The sequence below is a fragment of the Ptychodera flava genome, chromosome 21 (assembly GCF_041260155.1).
Source record: "Ptychodera flava strain L36383 chromosome 21, AS_Pfla_20210202, whole genome shotgun sequence".
In the NCBI taxonomy this organism is placed as follows: domain Eukaryota; kingdom Metazoa; phylum Hemichordata; class Enteropneusta; family Ptychoderidae; genus Ptychodera; species Ptychodera flava.
Genome location: NC_091948.1, coordinates 4,343,026 through 4,365,537, shown reverse-complemented (window position 1 = coordinate 4,365,537; position 22,512 = coordinate 4,343,026). Strand labels below are relative to the sequence as shown.

The 22,512-nt window shown below is 39.0% G+C and overlaps 1 protein-coding gene across 1 annotated transcript in view; it reads left to right on the top strand.

Annotated features, from left to right (window-relative positions):
* The window catches only part of LOC139121158 (regulator of G-protein signaling 7-binding protein-like), a 43,838-nt gene extending 29,719 nt beyond the window's left edge, over positions 1–14,119 (top strand). Inside the window, exons 3-6 of the mRNA XM_070685835.1 lie at positions 1,374–1,492; positions 3,239–3,422; positions 7,823–7,890; positions 11,357–14,119. Coding sequence (XP_070541936.1) covers positions 1,374–1,492; positions 3,239–3,422; positions 7,823–7,890; positions 11,357–11,466 — 481 coding nt within the window. The 3' untranslated portion in view covers positions 11,467–14,119. The remainder of the gene's footprint in view (positions 1–1,373; positions 1,493–3,238; positions 3,423–7,822; positions 7,891–11,356) is intronic.
* Positions 14,120–22,512: the final 8,393 nt, after the last annotated feature.

Here is a 22,512-nt window from a genome sequence, read left to right as displayed (position 1 = left end):
CTTCTCCGCGTCTCGAATTGCAATATAAGGTGACCTGCCACTCAAAGGACTTTGCCGTGTCATAGTAAATGCCCGACTGATAATGAGATTACTATTACTATGAAGGGTTGTCTGCTAAATGATTGAAAGCCATGATGTCCAGAACAATTGGTAGCCAGTGCTGATTCGCTGCCTTACATTGTTCACAGTTTGGAAAAAAAGACAATTTGACAGCTATCTTGCTGAAAATTAATGTCTTTATCTGTGGGCTTTCATGGTTTTTAGCGGCTTTTCATGTGTTGAAGCCTTCCGAGCAGCTTTTCTAGAAATGTACGGATACGTACGGCCACATTTCGATTAATCGACTGATTTGACAACATTCGTATAGGTAACTATAGGTGCGTCTGTCAGAAAGATTTTACATACAATCTTCAAACTTTACAGCAACCAAATCCGAGGAAATATGAACATTTTAGTCAACGGTATGGTGCAATATTGTGAATATAAGAATAATTGACACAAACTTTTTCGGAAGCTTCGATCACTTCAACATTTTGTTGATTTTTGTTGTCACTTTTTTCAGTTTGCAAGCCGGGCAACTGTAAAATAACTGGAAATCTAGATTAAAAATTACATATTTCATGCAGAATTTTTCATCAATTCCACCTTAAGAACATTGCCGATAGAACACGACTTGCTAATATGGGCAGAACGTTTTACTTATTCGTTTATTTATTTAGCATGTCGTCTCATCTAAAGTCGAAATTAAAACAAAATCTAATGATAAAAATCATGAAAATATTTCATAGTGGACAAGCCCTGTCGTCGTTTCAATGCTGTAGCCTGAAATAAGAGTCTTTACAGGTGTCAAATTTTCTTCACAAGAGATAAAAAATTCCTACCTTATCAGAATCGATAAACTTCTTGATGACAAACGACAGCTTGACGTTACCATGGGAAAAATATCTAAAACGCGCGGAGCCGATGCACGATTACTATTAAAATCTGCGAGTTTAAAATTCTGCTCCCAAAGGTACCCTTTCAGGAGTCTCGACTTGAAATATAAAGTGAACTGCCATTCAAAGAAATTTTACAGTAGCATAATAATGCCCATTGATAATGAGATGACTGTATCTATGAAGAAGTGGTCTGCTAAACCATCGAAAGCTATGATGTCCTTAGCGATGCTGATTAGTTAGCTACCTTCCATTGTCTGCAGTTTGGAAAGCGATGTTTGGCCACAGACAAATAGAAAGACAGTCTCTCTATTTGTCTGTGGTTTGGCAAACTGGTCTGATCGAACAACCGCTAAGATTTTGCCGAGGGTATATCATTTTATTTTCAAGCAGAACATGAATTTACTGTCAGCATCTATTATGTTTTTTTCTCTCCAGTAAAAATCCGGCAGTGCCGTTCCAGTCCCAGTTGATTCAATTATACGGGTGTATCGAGTTATTCACGAATGAGATGAAGAGGTCCTACAGTCTCATCAAGACCTTTCCCATGAGACATGGTAAGTTTCACACATACCCACAGCAGTTCGTAAACTACTTTATCTCGACTATCCAAGGATATCAATTGTGCTCGTCTGATTTTAGGGAGATGGGAATTTGTCACCTCCTGACCGCTTTCTTGTTATTTTGGCGTTGCACGTCACGGTTCTGAGTAATAATCTGTTTCTTCATTACGCGCGTAGAAGTTTCGGTTGCACGAGCACTGGTGCTATGCCTGCGAGGACCGTCACAGGTGCAACTTGCTACGTCACGAAATCGCGAAATTGTTACGCGTGGGATAAAAGTGCTGCTGCTATGACGACGCTTTTTAGAAAGTAATCAGAAACTTCAGGCTATATTGTCAAATTTAATACAGCAATTTTGCCGTTGGAGACAAACCACAAACGCGACCAACAAGAATAGCTTCATTCTCTCGTCCAGCACGAGAACGCTAAGCGGCACGTGGTATTATCAAAGTGTCATTTTCGGGATTCTGGCGAGGGGTTTCAGGCAACACGAGTTCACGTACAGAGAAAAAAAGGCTAGCTCATGTCCAAAGTAAAGAAAGTTTGCTTGATTGTTCGGTGACATCCATACGCGGCTGGTCTGACACTGCCCCAAATGCTCGAAAACATGAGAACTTGAAATGATGTTTGGGTGTGTTTTATTTATTTATTTATTTATTCACAATGAAGGATTACCCATTTACAAGCACAAATCGGGGAGATGACCCAATAAGGTTGTAATCTTCCATGGGGTCCTTTAAACAATAACAGCAAAAAAGAAAAATTTAAAGTCTATATAAGCTGTAAGGACTAAAAAAATACAACTGCGAAAAAAGCAACATAAAAAGTTACTTTTCTACATTTGCCAGGATAAAAGTTTTTAAAACTTCAAAACTGGCAAAGACGAGACAGTACATAATATTTTCAACGCACGCCGAACTACAATTCACTGTAAGAAACATACTTTGTTCCAGTCTTTTGTGTAGCGGTCTCGCAAAAGTTTTCTCTAATCGGTCATATTCGTTGATAAACCAGGTGATGGACTTTGCGACCAAGTTGATCAGATCGTCCCAGCGGATGCGCATGCTCTTCGGCAATAAGCGCGATATGTGTGCACATAGGCGAACTTTGCATCTTTTCCACGCAAATAAAAAATTCTCATTAAAACCTGCCCAGGTTTGGGGGGGGGATATTCACGTTCACTAAAGTATAAAGCGGCGACGACGTCAAGGGACTGCACACACATGGACACTAACATCGTGCAATTTTAGTTCATATCTCACACGTTGATAGCGATTTCTCTCCAGTCCTGTAACATCGTGTTGGACGAACACAGGTTTTTCCATGTACAGACGATTCTGAAGATACTCAATATTACTCGAAAACAGAGCTAAGAGAGCTACTCGAGGGAAACATTATAAACATTGCAGATTGGTCTGTAAATTTGAAATCTACGAAAAAGCTTCATATTTGTCAGCGTGAAGCCAGGTGACACCTCTTTGAATGCCTTCATAACATGTTCCATTCTAAGACTGGCTCAATTAGCTTTTAAGAAATCAAAATTACACACGTCTGGAACGATAAAGACATTTTAATGATGGATTTATACTACGAGAAAGATGTTTCAACAATGAAAATTTCTTATGGAATTGTGCATGTGTGAAATTAAAAAAAGTACATGTATCTTGGAGTCTTGAATCCCATGGACGACTCTTTTATGAACATACGTGTAAAGATTTGACAATGCTTTCTTTATTGCAGATTTTGAAAACATTCCAGGTGTGCTCAGTGCGACAGGGAGTCAAATTGCCATGGCAACGATGGTGGGCATGGGGAATAGCGTGTTTCCAGGAGATGCCATGTCTAGACTGTCCGAACATTTTGATGAGGCGTTTGTCCTCGAAGCGCCGAGGGCCAGTCGAGAAGACCTTCTAAGCATACAGAGGTGAGATACCATTGGCACGTCCACTTGTGAGATTGCAGACGCGCACGCGATGAAGTGGCGTAGCGATTTCTAGGCACGTGGACTCGCATGTTAGAAAGTAATTGGATTGCGGCGTGCGCGCGTTCGCAACGAGGAAACGTACAGCCGTGCGTGTTTTCAGAGTGCGGCGAACCTAAATCCACCGGCCAGAGGTCAATTCGGGCAAAAAGTGAAAGCGCGGAAAGACATTTATTCAGTATTCAGTCGACAATGAGTCGACAATGGCCGTTTGAGGCATCACTATAGTCTTTCGGCGTCCAGAACCAGGTTGACATTTTGCTCGTCGCGACATAGCTTCAAAACCTGTTTTGAAGACTAATACTAATACATTTGAAAATCTTTAATATCTTCAGATATTCTTAAAACAGCAAAGAAAGCAAAAAACGTGCCTCGACTGATCATTATTTTGTTGTATTTACCAGTCGGAAAGTAGAAAACGAAACGGTGACTTACAATTTAGCGCAGGCAACATTACAGTATGAGACCAAATGAACATATAAATAAATACCACCCTATTCGGCTAAACTGTTAGACCATATTGAGATAGACGACAAAAAGCGATAAATACCTATGAAACCAAATGTTTAACTAAATTGTCCTAGCCTTGTCCGACCATTTGCCGATCAGTGTACACAGTGGCTGGTGCTGTAACTATAGCCTAGAGATACCAACGGTCGATAAAATGATCTAAATAACATCTGACCTTCATACATACATGAACATAGAGGAATGCAAATCTTCTTTACACTTAGTGAATAGTAAAATATTAGCTGACCCATTATCTGAATGCAAATTCCATAAATCATTGATTTTTAATAATCGCCAGCCAAAGTTTCTTCATCCGGGTAAGCTACATCTTGAAGGCTGGAAATAACTTTAAGCCTTTTTAATGTCATGTCATATACGCATCTGTCTTTTTAAGTGACACGAAAATAGAAAAAGAAGACATAATATCGGCCGCTTTCAAAAGTAATTTGCGGGGTCAGAACAAATTCGCGTCTTCTAATGTTGGCAAAGCCAGGGTCCCTCTATCACGTGACAAAGCGCTAGCATTCACATTTTCAGGTCGTGAAGCTTTAACAAAATAAATAATCCCTCAGAAATTCTTAATGAAAACAAACCCAAAAACATTAAACAGGATATCGGTTACGGCCAAGTGTGTTGATGCATTGGCCACAAGGAGACATTTCCGAATGTTGGAAACAGGACGATGATTAGACGCTACGACAAAGTCCCTATAGTTGATGTCGTATAGGTTTTTACATAATATGTCGAAGGCTATAATGCCCATTAATAACGCATGTATTCCGGTTCAAAAAAAAAAACGAGAAAAATGATGAAACTTGCTAGTATTGAACTCCCGGTGTAAGATAACTAATAACCGACAAACGGAAAACAGACACCTTCTTTGTTGAACACTGTATCACCAACACCCAGAAATAAACATTACTGGTGTGAGATTTAAATTGCCAGTGTTACATACACACAATGTACATGAAATATTACACTGACGGTGAAAAGGACAACGACAGTATCATGCAAAGAGTAATTATTCAAGAAACAAACGAAATGGCAGTGTGTGCAATATAATTGCATCCGTTGTGTACACAGATCTCCCTTTGCGGCATTTGCCAGAAATTAAACCGGTATATTATACTTCCTGTGAAATAGCCGTGCGTGCTGTCTCCGGGAAATCGTCATTTAATGAAAGAGTTATTTTCTCCGCCGTACGCTCAACAGCATCTATTGTATAATGCTCATTACTGATTGCACGAGATGCTATTTTGTGATCGTGGCATGCTAATAAGACCGGGGAGTTCTCGTCATATCAGTGCCTTTTACAGATTCTTGTCATCGTCGTAAACTACGCGCCTCTTTACGGCAACAGCTTAGCGCTACCCGTTATGTACCGGTGTGTATGCGACCCGTTGATTTTTGCGCAGGTCAGCGTAGCGGAAATTATGCTCCAGCTTGCGAGAATGATTTCTGTCGACACGGTACCAGTCGCAAAGACTTAGCATTTTAAAAATAAAAGTTTTTGCAATAGGCCCCATCTCTCTTTTCACGTGTTTTCTTGTTTACGTGTGAATAAAAACAACCACCTGATAGCTGTTTGAATCAGAACACAACACCTTTGCCAACAGACATAATCCCCAAAAAGTGCAAATGAAATTGTAGCCTTTTCCAAGAACCCCGAACAGGCCTTATTAGAATGACATTGCTGGTAAAAGCCGAAAGATAGGGGTTGGACGACGCACGGGCGATCTTGGAAGTCAATAGATATCTTTGCAAACGGGCTAGCGCCGAGACTACCGAAAGTGACAGAAGATAGAAGTTAGTCGTTGACGATGATATACGGGAAAAAGCCATAGCCAATGCATGTAGCTGCATTTCCAGACAACGTTAACGTGATGACGTCAGAAAGCTGATGCCAACACTCAAGAAAAACTCGACCTCTATTCAATATTCTATCAAATGTTGAGTTTATCACCGATGATTATGTAACGCGACCCAATTTTTCGTTTCTTGGTGGGGATTCGGAAGTTGTTGTCCGCTTTGGCGCCGCGTGTCTTTGCTGCACATTTGCTGTCGATAGAACTGCTGCAGGCTTCAACTTGTCATTGGTGAAAACAACTTCAATACCTGCCCATAGCCGAGCAAGTGACGCCATTTGCTTTTCTTACACTATTAAAATTGAAAGTACATTTTAAAGGGAGAACAGCTGCATTTTTTTTGATAATATTCTCAGTTTTGTGGTCACCGTAAAGCAAAAGCGATTGATCAAACTTACCTGAAATAAGGTCTGACACAAAAGAGTTCAAAGAAACTGCAAACGGAAGTTGAAATACGTTTACGTATACGGTACGGCTTGGCTACGTATACGTATTCGATGGGAGGAACATGCCATATGAATGTAATGATTGTAAAATTTTAATTGGACAGGAAAAGTACGGAGGCAGTTGAGAAGTCCAACGTTACAAGATTGTACAGCTCGAAGTAGACCAGCTTATAACTCCATGACAGTAAGAATTCGTCAATTATAAGACCTGGGAGAATACATCCGTGGAGTATACAAACATGAAACACGATTATTTATCGAAGTAGGAGCCATGTACGAAAATTGGCTGTCTCAAACAGTCTGGCCTCACGATTCGTAGAAAGCCTAGGTTCAAGACAAACTTTCTACAGAAGGCCGGAAATTTTTGTACTGTACACTGATATATCTATAAAAGGACACGCGTTTCAAGTACTCCCAAACTCAAATTTCAAAAAGTATCGTTTGGTTTTGAAAGCAACGTCCTGATGAAGCTTGCAGTGCAATATAGTGAGGGATAATGGACACACTCATGACAACGTAGTGATCGGCGGCACCTTACAGGTTAAAATGACCGGCGTTCACTATATACGATAGTGTTGTTCGAAAAACAGCTATTAAGAATCAACCTCATTATAGTGAAATTCTTCATCATCTCCGAAAGAAAGCCTGCTATCTCCTTTCGCGTAGATTGATTTTTGCTTTAATTTGCGGATTCTACCCTGCCATACATAGATTATTCAAAGTTTTGATTGCATGAAGGTCAGCCTTCAGTTCATGGCGTTCGATTTCGCAGAACGTAAAGATGACGCGTAATGCGCGTGTGAGTGTATTTGAGACTTTTTATGATTATGTTCACTGTATTATAATAGGTGAACAGTCCCCATTTTCGTTCCGTTGACGGGAAACATGAGCAATCACTGACACTGAGAGAATTCACCATGTACCAGACGCGTTGATACCCCTCTGCACGCATGAGCTCCAAAATGCATATATTCGACCCAAGTTTTAGACAAATTAAATGAAACCATCGCGAAAATGAATTAATTGTCATAACAAATAATTCATTTTCGTGATGGTTTCATTTAATTTAATTTGTCTAAAACCGGGGTCGAATATATGCATGGTCACCCATTCCTTCAGTATCTTTCAACATGTCAAACAATATAAGTAGTATCTCGAATCAAACAAAATTCATGAAAAATGGCCGACTTTGTCCCTTTAAATCGAATATTTATTTTTTTTCCCCATTGAGTTAAAATGAGGGCGGCGGCCATTTGAATTCCAAATATCGATAATTTTGGTAATTTCAAATTGTTACTCTTGTACCACATTTTGCACGGTGGCCCCCCTGATTTAATTCTTGATTTCGAGAGGAAATAGTTTTAAGTTTCAAGTTTCATCGAGGAAAGTTTGAGTGAAAGATTAAGTCTTTCAATTTCGAGATGCATACTGCCTTAAATACTGGCTTGAAGATAACTTTCTTTATAGACATGAAGGTCTTTCTGCTTACCAATTAAGTTTTGCCGTTTGGTCATTCCTTCAGTGACATTCAAGAAGTCCAAGACATTTTACGGGAAATGGAAGAGATCATGCCTCGGACGAGGACACCAGGTTTGTTCATTGTCTTATTCTTCTCTCGCTAGCGCTCTGCATACATTGATCCAAGCTACTTGATATCCCTTATTGAAAATTAAGCGGCGCTTTCAGATAGACAGACCCCTGGCAACTGTTAAATTGCTCCGTTCTACAGTATGAGGGACAAAGACTTCTTCTATTCACGTATGATATAGACTTCATCTATTCTGACATTGTCATTTCGGACTGACGTTTATTAAATATGGTGTGTCCTGATCTAAAATAACTGATGCTGTAGAATTTACAAAATTTACAGAATTTCCCTTTTCAATATATGACGTCGTACGTATATGTTGCCTGCAAAAGGAATTATCAACAGCAGATAAATACCTAAATTTAGCACAGGAGATGAGGGGATGGGATAACATACAAATAACTTATATGAAACGAAACGCAAATGTTAATGATATATATATATATATATATATATATATATATATATATATATATATATATATATATATATATATATATATATATATATGTATGTATATATATGTATATATATATATATATATATATGTATGTATGTATGTATGTATGTATGTATGTATGTATATGTGTGTGTGTTTAAGTTTTCTGTATAACACTACTGCTGATATTATATAGAGATATATTATAACACTACAGATATCAGAAGTATATATACATATATAAATGTATATAAATGTATACATATATTTGTATGTGCAGTTATGAATTTAAAAAAAAACTGAATAATATAGAAATCGTTCGGTTACATAAAGCTTTAGACATTAACTTTCAAATGTCAAATGCCTTCTTCAGTCTTTTCAACATTCGAGAAGCGTGATCATGACATATTGTTATGTTTCTAGATATGTGTATTTGATTAAGATATCAGTCAGACTTTGTCAACTGAGAACAGATGAACCAAAAAATGTACACAATTTAATAGCCGATTTACTGGGACTTAAATTTATTTTGTGATAGAATTCTTACATTCAACAGGTCGACGTATTTGACGCTACATATCTTTGCCCACTGCAGGTGTTTTTGCAACATTTCACCTGTTTGGTTGTTCATCTGTTGTAACCTGTGACCCACCCAAGTCACGTGACTGACTCATCTTGGCAACGAATCGAGCATACCTTTGTTTTATCGCGTCAATAATAATTATTGTCCATGCTTCAATAATGCAAAGTTTTATCGACCATAGCGTGTATTCTCTGTCCGTCCACTTAGTTCTAACAACGCCAGGTGTGCTCTCTGTTGGTTTTTAAAAAGTCATCCCTGCATGAGATGCATCGTTGCAGAATATTTCCGAGTGCATTGGAAGTGGTGACAGTGTTTCATGTATTTCACAGCTTTCCCTAAAATTAGCCGACTCGAACGAATTTTGTCTTCGCAAAACCTACCGCGCCGCATGACCCGATTTGTGTTTATCTACGTTGCTAGGCTACTAATAGGAAGAGTCGTACAACAAGTGTCAATCTGGGACCGTTCCGTACAATCTGCGTGCTTCGAGCTTCCCTATTCTACAATTCGTGAAAATTAATGTGGCGATTGGATTGCGTGACACGATTTGGTGAAGTTCCCCGATGGCAATTGATGAGAAACGTGTTTTCGTGATAATTATCACTAAAGGCCGTGTCCCTATGGCTCCCTTATTAAAATTTAAGTCGACGAATTCAGGAGAGCTATCTTCCGATTGCGAGCGGTGTATTGAATTTATGATATTCTGCGACAGATGATTTTCAAAAATTTAGGACTTCGTGCCCCTAATGTGATGCCCAACACACGCTGCTCTTTTAATATCGGCATCTTCACATTAAGTTAATGGTAGGTTGAACTTTTCTCACAGGTGCCGCTGATCAAGATTAGTTCATTTACAACAATTGTAGGTTTGCAGATTTGAGAGTGAAAATTCACACAGCGTTGGTGTACTTCTAATACATAATTAGTCCCACTCAACCGCACCACGCTCCTCGATGTTGGAATTGCCAGGGTGTACATAAGTCAGATGACATCATGAATTCTGTCTCACGATTAATGTCTGGCACTCCTCATCTTGAAAAGCTGGAGTGCCTTTTGAAGCAGTGTTTTTCTTCTCAATACTAGCGACACTGGAGAAGTAGTACGCTTCGCGTCCGCCATGGACCCTGGGGAGCGACGATACGCTTGCAGGTACATGGTTCAGACGACGCTCTTCGGAGATCCGCTCGTCTGCTCTTCACTCGCGTAGAATGGGGCAGTTGACTCACTGCGACTCACTGCCCACGATAAGTGCACATTTTCTACATTTGCAGCTTTTCGTTTCTTCCAGGGGCCAATTTAAAACATAAATGAAGTAACATGCGAGCGTATATTTCTGTCTTGATATCCCATCTCAATTAAAATTCGGCCTGAATATTGTGTTGGCTACATCAGTGCTCAATCGTAGTAGGTGTACTTCGAATTTAAGTCAAGCCCCGTCAATTTAGGGCTAGCTTGATTCTATACTTACTCTGGCGACGAATAACAGTATGAGTGTCAATCTAACTTGTTCCTTAAAAACACCAAGAACCTGTTAACATTTTTTTAATATTTCGAAGCGGAATCGAGAAAGTGCTGATATGAACAGAAGGAGCTTCAACCGTTCCGTTCATTGCATAAGCTTATACTTGACGTCGATTTAGACAGGGTTCTACACAAAGGCGCCATGCATTTGAAGTGCGCTATTTATAGACAGTCTCAGACCGTGTATATTGTCGATTATCCCAATCACGCACAGCCCTGCGCATACAAAGTGTACTCCAAGGAAAATAGAACAGTCATAGCCGAGAGTAACAGATATGCTTACAATGATCACCGGTGCGCTAATTAACCATAAACCTACGTCATTCTCTACCTCCTAAAACTTTCCGCTGATAACAGCGTGACACCAACGTTCAGTATCCAGAGGAGTGAGTTATTAGAAGGGTCATATTCCAGATTGCAGTGCTTTTGAAGCTACATCGTAAATGATGGCATCAAGGTTATCAACACAGCATTGTACGAATTAACTCACAGCTTAGTTTGTCACTAGGAACAGTGTAGGTCAGCCGCACGTCCATGCCAATTCAATTCGTTAACAAGGAGCTACTATTGAAAAAATAACTGATAAATTATATTACACCGGGGACAGAACAAGAAACAAAAAATGTTTTACGGTTTGGTAAAAATATTAATTATACTAATTAACTTATTACACTTAACCTTTATAAGCGCATTCGTCCATGTATTCATGCAATCATTCACTTATTATTAATTTAATCATTGATCAGTTCATTATTTACTTAATACTGTAAGTAATTAATATAAACATATTTTATTCAAAATATAAAGACGGCATGAAGGCGAAATATATCATGGTTTTCAAACTCAACATTTCTGGTACCAGTTACCGATGCTGATATATTATCATAACCTTGTTTGTTTGCTGTTTTTTCTTCTCTCCAACTAGATGAGGACCCGTTTGCGTCGGAGATATTCAAGATTGGAAGTCGGACACGCTTGCGTAGAACACATCGTCGGATTAGCCTCTGTTGTCTCTGCGTGACGGATTCGCTGTGACGGTTGCCATGCCAGTGGCGAGGGATTCGCTACCGAACAATGATCTCGCCTGGAACACTTCGTTTTCATCATCGACACACATTTTGGGCACTCCGCAGCGATTTTAATTTCATTTGTCTCGCTCACGACGCGGTTACCTTGGCAACTGATCTCCTCCAACACACAGAGGCTTAATTATGTTGACACATTGCACTATTTTCACTATTTTCAAAAGATCTGAAGTTAGTGTTTCAAGGTTCCATTATTGTCAGCTCACCCAGTGAATTGAACGAGCAAGTACAATTTTTTTCTTTTCAAATATAATTATTATCGACAGTCATGACTTTTTGAATACATGTACATAGAAAAATGTTTGATTTATTATCATCTGTGTCAATTTTAATGTTCTCTTACCGTAATTAAGTTCGACACATTTTCGTCGTAACGTGACGTTTCGTTGATTAAGTATTGTCGTATTTTACAAGCACATATGGATTTTATCAGAATCATCGATTTTGCCAAAACTCTAGGGCTCTCGGGGATGTCGCCAACTCTTCATATACTTTTTATCACGAATACTGCTGAATTTGATAATGGTCGAAGGATGCATATAGTCACAGGTAGAATGGAGGTCTAGGGACGTAGAAAATAAGCCAAATCAAATCATCAAGTACTCAGTCTTATACCACAATGTACAAATTTGTGCGTAAATACAGTTATTATTTGCATATGCCTGTCCCATATTGATTACGCGACGTGATGTCACTGACATTCAACGACAGGTGATCGAGCATGGATTTTTAATTATCATTGAGAAAGAATGGCCACGAGAGTTTCGTTACAATGATTCAGTGATGAGCCATTTCTTCAAGCAATCGAGCACTCGATTTTCAGTGTGCTGTGCCCTGAAACACAAGAAAACATCACGTGAATGCAAGCAGATATCACATGACGGGGAATTTCCATCACAGGACGACGACTGTCGGTACTTTGTTTTATGGTTCGGGGAACTTATTCTCACAGCATAACTCTTTTTGATGTTTCCTTGATCATATTCGTTCAACCACAAGGATTTGAAACTTGCCAATAAAGTCATCTTTCCCATTTTTGGGGGTAATATTTTCTAAGTTTACTGTTTAAACTTTCTATTTAGAGAGTGCTGTCTTTTTTTTCGATAATAATTTCTTTGTACGTTCAATGCTAGTGTTCTCCCATTCAATACAGAATCAGACAGTTATTTACCCTCGCCTTCCCCTCCTCCAGACTCCCTTCCTCGCCCGGCGAGCAAATAATCATATACGGCCCTGAAACTGTGCGCCCCAAATTGGTGACCCTGAAAACCTATCTAGCCTATATTTGACAACGGAGGGCGCACTTATCTAACTATCGAGGTTGACACCAGAAAGGCGGGGTTACGTTTCTTATACCAGTTTGACCGTCTAGCGAAGCCTTGGCAAATATGAGAAAGTAAAGAAAGAGTAGTTTTTGGCACAAGAGAAGAATAAGCATTCAATTTGAACTTAATAAATAAATATACAATATATTGAAGGAAAAAAGACAGCATAAAATAATGAGATTGTAATAGTGAACTTATAAGTGAACAGGTATATCAGCGCAAGGAAAACACTGAGATTGGTCGTGTCAACTTTATTGGCGGGTTTCCAGCCACTGTGGTTCAACACAACAAATATAATCTTACATCAACCAATTGCATGACTTTAACAAATACTCAAATTTTCAAAATATTGGGGTTTTTGAATCGTTAACGATCGATTTCTTTTGGATTTTGATGTCTTTAAAGACTGACACTGTATTTCCTCCTTGCGTTTTAGTTGATGAAACTACTAAACTGATTTCAAATGGCGAAATCCTGTATTTCACCTTTTCTTGTCAAGAAGCAACCTAAATATATTGATTTTAAGCAGGGGACCAGATCTTTGGAGGGGCGTTAGAAATGGGATAGAACGAAATACATGAAGTGATAATTGTCTAAAAATGATTAAACCGTGGCGAAACAACACAATTCAAATAATGAGAGAGTGAAACAGCTGGTGTATGAAAAAATGTTTGTAATGTCTCTCTAACCCCAAAAATAAATCACATATCCTAATTTTACAACCCCTAAGATCTAACGGTCCAAGATCCCTTATCCGGATCCCATTTATGTTTACCGCTAATGCTCTGCTCAGGAAATAGTCTTTGTGATCAAAGTCGTTTTTAAGGCATAGTGCTCAGAACAAGATGAGAGATGCAGTGAAACGTGAAAAAATTCTCTTCAACCGTTGATTCTCTCTTGCACTCCGCCAATTTGAATTATTTTGTAGGGAAGTCGTCAGAGGAATTTCATAACAGTTATCAGCCAATAGTAATTGTGACAAAAGTGTTTTGAACTTCCTCGAGACTGATTCAAGGATGGTTCTCAAAGACTGACAGAAATTCAATTTATGAATACGCGAAGGTTTAAATCTCCTTCCTGGGATTACGTGAGCTGTTGATAATGGCGTGTATTACAAATTTAGCCTGAGTTTTTCCTCAACTCAATTATCAAATAACAGAGAGCTATGCATTTTGAATTATTCGTGTCTGCAATCATCAGTTTATCGCTTGGAATTGCTCTTATTTTTCCGCCATCCTCAAACGTTCAATAAATGTCTTTTTCTTTCTCTTTTGGTCCTATTTTTGGTGTTGTCAGTTTTTAAAAACCAAAATACACTAGTACATTCGTAGCTCACACAAACAATTATTGTGCTGCTTCAAACCTTTCCAGCAAATGTACATTGAGAAGGGAAAACAGAGAGGGGTAAACGGACACACGACTTGGCCAGCGGAAAGTCTTTAATAGTGATTGTCTTCAATTCGATAAATAGTCGATGAAATCTCTAGAATAAAAATGGCAGATTTGAGATTTTTCACAGGTCTTTAGCCTTCCGTATAGCGGTCATATATATCTTTTCTTGTAGGAAATCAAATGATTAAATTGAGTCAAGCTTGAAATGGAATTTTTTCTTGCGATTACTAGTGTAAGGTGTGCATGGGATATAGTTACATAGCATGACAGGCAATTATGAGATATCTAACGCCCTCCGTCAGCACATTTTATAGAAGCCAGCATTTCCTAGACTGTTCTGATAACAATGTGGGTCATCTGACACTGACATTTGCTGTGAACACACAAATCAACCGTTTAACATCGCAATCAATGGATATTGTTTGAGTTTATGATTCAATCATGTTAAATACACAGGTAGTTTCACTGTAGACTCGGGGACAGGCCGCCGGAAGCGAAACTATTCCAGTTGTTTGTGACAGTTCCGCAGAGAGTGAATGCAAGACCGTATGAAAGCGCGACTCAGCGATTTCCCCCTTGTGATGTTAACCGGTACCAGTTATGGAGCGAGCACTTGAATTGCGATTAAAACACAAGTACAATACATCCAGTCCTGGTCTCGGTTACCAAGACTGCTCTGCGGGGGTCTCATCCGGATAAGAGCCCCGCAGAGCAGTCTGGGTAACCGAGACTAACTGGAAATTCTCGAACATTTCGTAGCACTCCCCTGAAAATTATGTTCCGGAAAAATAATATCAAAGGAAAGTGAATTCGCGAATTCTGTGCTTCTTATTGTTTCTTCTAGTAGGTCACCTTGACGCATGTGCGAATGTGATACCCTTCCGTTGGCATTTCAAACACTGATTCCGACAGCCGGCGTGACTAGCTTAGCAATGCAACTTGTAAAACGTGACAAAAAAACCTGTTTAATGCGCTCAATGCCTCTGAGGGGAGAATGACAATACATTGCCTTCGAAATAAAGAAGAGAATGTCAGGGGATTTCAACAAATTGGTTGAAACTGTCAATGTTGTATCGTCTTCGTATTCAACAGGTTTCAGATTTCTTTCCAGATGAGTTCCGGGTGACACGACAGGAAATTAACCCTTCAGTCAAGCCGACAATTACTGACAAAGAGTAAAGTTGATACGTAGAAATCCTCAATCACTGAGCTTAACTTTCTTTGTGACAGTTGATTCAAATCCAATAATCATGTCCGCGCATCTATGTCTTCTGTGATTTTGTTTTGATTCGTACGACATATACGTATACATTTTATATACTGTGCATCTATGCATACACAAGTACATACCTATATATGCACTCACTCAAGCGCGCGCATGCATACTTACACACACACACACCTCATAAATATATATATATATATATATATATATATATATATATATATATATATATATATATATATATATATACATATACATATATATATATATATATATATATATATATATATATATATATAATATATGCGCTTCGGAGATATGCTTCGAACAAGTGCCTGGTCACGTGATCATACGCTTAGTTTCGTCTGCAACAATCTAAGAACCAATGGCCGTGGGTGATTTAACATAATGGTCGCCCAGGATGAGCGACCAGCCTCTGACTAAAACTGCAGGATTTCCCATTCAAACAGCTTAGCCTGAACTTGAAGAGCTATATAGACAACAGAATTTTTAGGATATACTTCTCAGTTTTCCAATGTCCTATGTTATCAGTGTTATCACAGGCACCAGCGTCCTTGGTGGCGGGCAGATCGAGTACGAGATCGATAAATCGAGCAGAAATTCGATCGATCGAGCAGACTACCTAGCCCACTGGCGCCTGTGTTTGTTATCATTCTTTCTCGATTATTCGAGATTGTAAGGTATAACGATGCAAACATTCAGGCAACCAAACCGAAGCGGTAACCGTATGCATATATCTGTACGCAAGCGTGAAATATCGGCGATACCTAACCTAGACAAGTCGCCGACATGATCATATGATCAACGGTTGTCTTCAGGTTGTTTGTTTTGTTTTGTTTTGTTTTGTGTTTCTTTATTTTAATTATCCATTTGCATTTGTGGACAACTAACATTTTAGAGTAAATATTGGGTCAAACTGCGGCCTGGCGGCTTTATGCCCACCATCGTCAACGTGCATGCTTTAATCGACAACTAATTCAACACAGGACGTTTACTATATGCTACCACTTTTTATACCCGATGTAAGTTCACGAACGTTTCAATATAAATATGCTGAAAGTCTGGTGTTCCCCTATCTGAGCTAGAATTTGTAAAATGGCATCCTGCTCGAATCAAGGTGCCAATACAACTAGCATCAACGCCATAATGCTATTGCATGCCATTTATTCAATCGAAATTGAAATTTCTCATATGAATACTTTGTTTTGGTTTGTAATAGATTAACGTTTTTATCCAATTTTCCTCATTTCATTTTCACATAAAAACTTCCAAGGCAAAATACACATACACGGAAAAGCAACGGCATCACAAAAGCTATGCTGAGAAATGAAATCTAACAAAAGCCACACACCTTCAAAAGACTCACACGACGGTGGAGACAATAATCGATGAGAAGACGGGTAAAGAATAGGAGTTTATCCCGCTGAAAGAAATTTAATTTTAAACAAGATCAATCATTGTCTGATTCAAAACAAATATTGAATATGCATCAGCCATGAAATAGCTATTGAATATGAACTGTCATGTGATTGAAACTGGGTCCTCCACTTGACATGCATACATCCGTATATGGAAAAGAGGATGGTCAGCAACTCAGTGCATTCAGTTTTGCTGATACACTTTTCAGAAAGTGCACACAGGTGACCAATATTTCTTCAAAGACCACGCTCGTTCGTCTTTATAGTGGTTCGTTTGTACGTTTTGAAGTTCAGAAAAATCTTAAAGTTAGAGGAAAGTAATGCAATATACGATGACACCACATCGATGTAACGTTGCACTTCGCATTACATTCCTTCCGATCCAAAAATGTTTGCATAATTTGGAAGATAGATACAATTTGTGCTTCAACAAGACCTTTGTTTCCTTTGTCACGGGGACGCCTTTGATTTTCAGCCTCCTTTGGACAATGTTAAAGTGATGTTCGGTTGACGACCGACTAAAGGTGCTTTGATCACGCTAAAATATCCTTACATCCATCACTCTTTAAAAGTTCAATCCAGGACTGACTGTGCACAGTAAAACTCCCTTCCATCGTGCAGTACACTGAGAGAAAATATGTCGAACATGAACTTCATGATCCACGGTGTTTTCGTCTTTTCTATCGTTACCTATCTCACCTTGAAGCAAATGATAATGTTCATTACGATAAGACTATGTCTCGGCGCGACACATGTTTCAAAAAAAAACACAGACAGGCCAAAACAGCGAAGAGACATAAAACGTTTGCTTGTAGTGAAGTATACCAAAATGTTGTGGCATGTCAGTAATCTGATCATTGAAACATCTAGCATTGTGGGAAATTTATTGATGAACATGACACCTTTGATGTCTGAATGTTCAATTCAGGACCAACGTAACTGCCGCCATTTTATACTGAACACGTCTTTATACGAAGTAAAATTGTGTGAGGTTGAAAAAATAGATATATGCACTGTGGAGGGCATATAGACTGCTGGAAAGACAAAGCAAGGTCGGCGTGAGACTGGTAAAAGGGCAAATGAGGACAATCAGTTGCTCACGCACCCATGCGGTCAGCCTAACAACAGGCTAAGCTGAGTGAAGCGGACATATAAAGAAAGAAACATTGGTACAAAAGAGCGACCAATAATGATGAAATTTATCACGGTACCACTGACTTCAAAGAGCCGACTAGCTTGAGTGCCTGCACTGTCGTTTTCGATGTTAGAAGAAATCGATTTTCTTCCCAGACATTGTTGATTTCTTTATTGCCTCACTGCAGCTATGTAATATAAAAGAGATGCTTTCACAGATTGTGTCGCTTTGGAACATCGCCGTAATAATCTCATAAGTATACGGTGTCCTCGTTCCGTGGCCCATTCAATGTATTTTGCCCATATTCAATATCATTTCGTTCAGCGCTTTTCAATGGCGATCGTTCTGTACCGAACACGCAAACTATGGAAGGCGACGTTTTGCAATCTAGCACAGGCAATTTAATCTGACTGTTCGCATTTATTATGACGATATCCGTCTGTGTATCTATCTTTTTATCTATTTAAATATCCGCGAATATTCCAGATCTACAATGAAATTTTCTACACAGATGGTGCTACTTTGAACTACATTTTAGTGCGTGTGTGACCTGCATCGTTAGGCTAGACCGGTTTACATTTTATGAGCCGCGGATTGATTTCTCGGCGGGATTATTTAACCATTGTAGGACCTCTTTTTTCTTTACTAAATATGACGTTTCTACGGAAAACTGGCTAAACAGATAAAATGTTTAATTTCAGACATGCACTATGTTAACGGATCAGTCTGAGTTATTTATCACATTATGACAAAAATGTACAACGGTTAACAAACAGGCCAATTGATACAAGTTCCCAAGTGCATATATTTTACGATCAGAACTTTACGAAACTAAAAAATATCAGACCGGATGTGAACTGAGTGTGCTCACGTGGTTCATAACAGGTTCATCACATAGTAGTGCGCTCCGCAGAATAATCAACACAACTTCTCAACATAGTCAGATATCTGTCGGATCAGTACCTGCAGCAGATTTCATCAGTTTTCCGGAGTTATGTGACTGATTACAAAACTTCATTAACTTGACACTGTCCAATGCTTCTCAGTACAATTCCATATATATCAGATCAATATTTGTTGCAGGTATCATCAACTTTTGTGTAGGAATTTTAGAGTTATATCACTAATTACAAAAGTTCATTAAATATGCAAATGAGCAGATAATTGACATGACACTCACAGTATCATCATAATTTTTTTGAGACTGTCATCTGTGAAAAGTTCCATGAAATTTTGTTCAGTATTTCTTGATATATATCGACACTGTCATTGCGGTCTCCGTGGGAAACCATTACATGAAAAAAATGATATTCCATAACTTCATTAATATGCAAGCCACACTAACCAAAATCTAATCAGTTCTTGTAGCGAGCATATGTACCTGTCTACCAAATCTGACTTGAATCTGTTTAGGCGTTTTTGAGTTATCGTGCAAACAGAGACAGACACACACTCACACACACACACACACACACACACACACGGAGAGACAGACAGACAGGCGTCGCTATGACATTAGCACAAGTGTGTGAACACGTGAGCTAAAATGTTCAAAAGCCCATGGCATTGGATATTTACAATATATAGGATCAACCTGTGGAGAACAGTTATAACCTTAAGGAAGGGAAGGACTGATACTTTTGGTTCCATAATAAGTGGTGAATTAAGTTTGTTTTTGGTGGGGTGGGGTGAGAGAGGGAGACAGACATACAAAGACAGACAGATAGGGAGACAGACAGAGAGAGACAGACAGCCTGGCAGGCAAAGACAGAAAGAATAGTTCTATCGAAGAGTGCATAGAATGGCGTATTATCCATGTTCCCATAAACGAGCGTCATGAGGTGCTCATTTCTTCTTCATATGTCTTGTATTCCTTCCTTACCGATTGTTTACTTTTCCCCTGTGTTTTCTGAAGATCGAAATAATTGCTTAAATGCATAAAAGCCATCCTTTTAGCCATGTTTGCTGAAGAGTAATCTGCAATGTGGGTGTTTGTATCTTAAAGGGTCACCTTTTGTGAGACTTAGATGAAAGAGACTTTTTAACTCAAACTCCAACAGCGCAATTCGATGGAAGAGGTGGCCACGCATCGGTTCAATGGACACGCACGCGGGCCTAGCGTCGTTCTTGACTCCAGCAGTTGGTCTATTACGAGAGACTCGCTGGTTTTATGTAAAGACGAGCAGGCCATGAACGTTGTGCGTGCAACGTTCCGCGAAAGTTAGAATTGAATCACATTCATAAACACCAGCGGGGAGTTCGCAAGATAGATAGAGGTAGTGACTATGAAAGCAGCTTTTTCGGTTTAATAACGGAGATTTCAAGCATACAACATGCAATGTGATCACATACACACGCAAGCCATAGGTCAACTGACTACAAAATGAAAGTAATCGGCTCGCCCTCCGGGCCTTAAGTTTAAGAACTGTCAGTTCAGCATGAAACTATACCCGACCTCAAAACAGAGGGTATTGAACCCCGTCTTTCCTTTATATGATTTTGTGAAGTTCGTTTCTCAAATGAAACCACCAACAACTGACTTTTAAAAACATATCCTTGTCGGGGGTTGGGGTGGGGTGGGGTTGGCCTTACCATGGAAAATACAAATGGCACGTATATTCAGCAGCCAGGAATACTATGTACTTCAATTGTGCATGGCTTTCTCATTAGGACATGGAATAGCTGCAACTCCATTTCACGCAACACCATTTTGAATATATGCACGCGCGCATAGGTACATAGGTATATACATATAGACATATAGACAGACAGGCATACATACATACATACATACATATATACATACATACATACATACATACATACATACATACATACATACATACATACATACATACATACATACATACATACATACATACATACATACATACATACATACATACATGTTTAAATAAAAATGCCTATCAATTTGCCAATGTGCAAGAATATGTATTCTTCAAGGAAATGATGCATTATGTTGCTTTAGTTGATGTCAGACTCATCATGGATCAATATATCTCAAGCCCGGAATATCTCTATCATGACACTCTCAATTTGTTGAAGCCCTTTACGAGACATGTAGCGTTTATGTTGGGCCTTTGGGACAGATATTGGACTCTCAACTTTTACAATACAATTTGGCCTACCATGTTGGGGCCTCATTATGAAGTTTACGGAGTAACTAAAGTTTTCACTAACTCATTTTGTGAAAATCGAAGATGTGATTTTTCCCCACAGAGTTAGCAGACGAATGGTGACCATTTTGACTTAGATATTGGGTATCTTGTCTTGCACCAAATTTTGCACGGTGACTCCCTTATTTTTATTCTTGATTTCAAATGAGAATGGTTGAAAGTTTTCATGAAGAAAGTTTTACCAAAGGTCTAAGTATTTCAATATCGCGGCATGACTCCTATATTCCTATATTATTAATGATGTGAGCGCAACAGAACTTTGAATAAGATTGGGCGAAAAACAGACAGACCCCTGTAAATGTTCATAATCGCTTGTAATCGGGTGCATGTGAACTTTGACTAAAAGCCTCGTGTGCAACCTAAATTCAGAACGCTCACACGTGTACGTCTCTTAGAAAATCGGTCAGTGAACACATAGAGCCCTATCAGGTAACCGAGACTACGAAACGACCATTCGTCATCCTCTCGTGTTAGAAATCTGTAAAATCCTCTTGCTATCTAAGGCTTATTCTGTCTTCTACGTGATATCCACTCAATTCTGCCATGGTGCCTACACTCGGGGTAATATTTGCTTCTTGTTTAATTCTGTATCACTTCTTGCTTTGGTGCAGTCTGACGTCCATATTTGACTCTGAAATAAGGTGTGGATCGAGAGAAATTGGTAGAACAAGCAGAGTTTCATGTCAGAACCCTCAGATCTCGGCGTCTCAAGACGCTCCGACGATCTAACTCCTTATCGGTTCCATGGTGCTTTTCACACCATAGTGAGTAAGTTGATTCGAATTTGTAGCCGATGCTACCTGGGACAATACATTCGTCGTTGATCTTAACACAATATTGTTTGTTGCATTATAAATTATATTACTAGACAATGTGATACAAAAAATGTACAACAAAAGACTACGGTTTGTCCAAGTGTGTGTAAATAGTTTAAAATTGCTTCAGCAATGCAATCTGGGATAACTACAAAAACTGCCTTTTGAAAATACCATGCTAGGGAGTCAAAAAGATGCGCGGCACGTACCATTTCAACTCTCTCACCACCCTTCGCCGGCTATGCACTATATCTGCGGTGGTGTGGCATACCGTTCCAGCACAAGCCGGTAGGCTAAGCTGGTTGCAGTTGACTGCATATTGAAACTTTTGCCACAATATTGAAACTTCATTGATATTGTTGCGATCAACATTAAGAACAATATTCATTATTTTTTGCCGACGTAAAAAAGTGGCTGACCCCCCCTATTCCAAATTTTGAAAACAGGGTGACCCCCCCATCCCAAAAT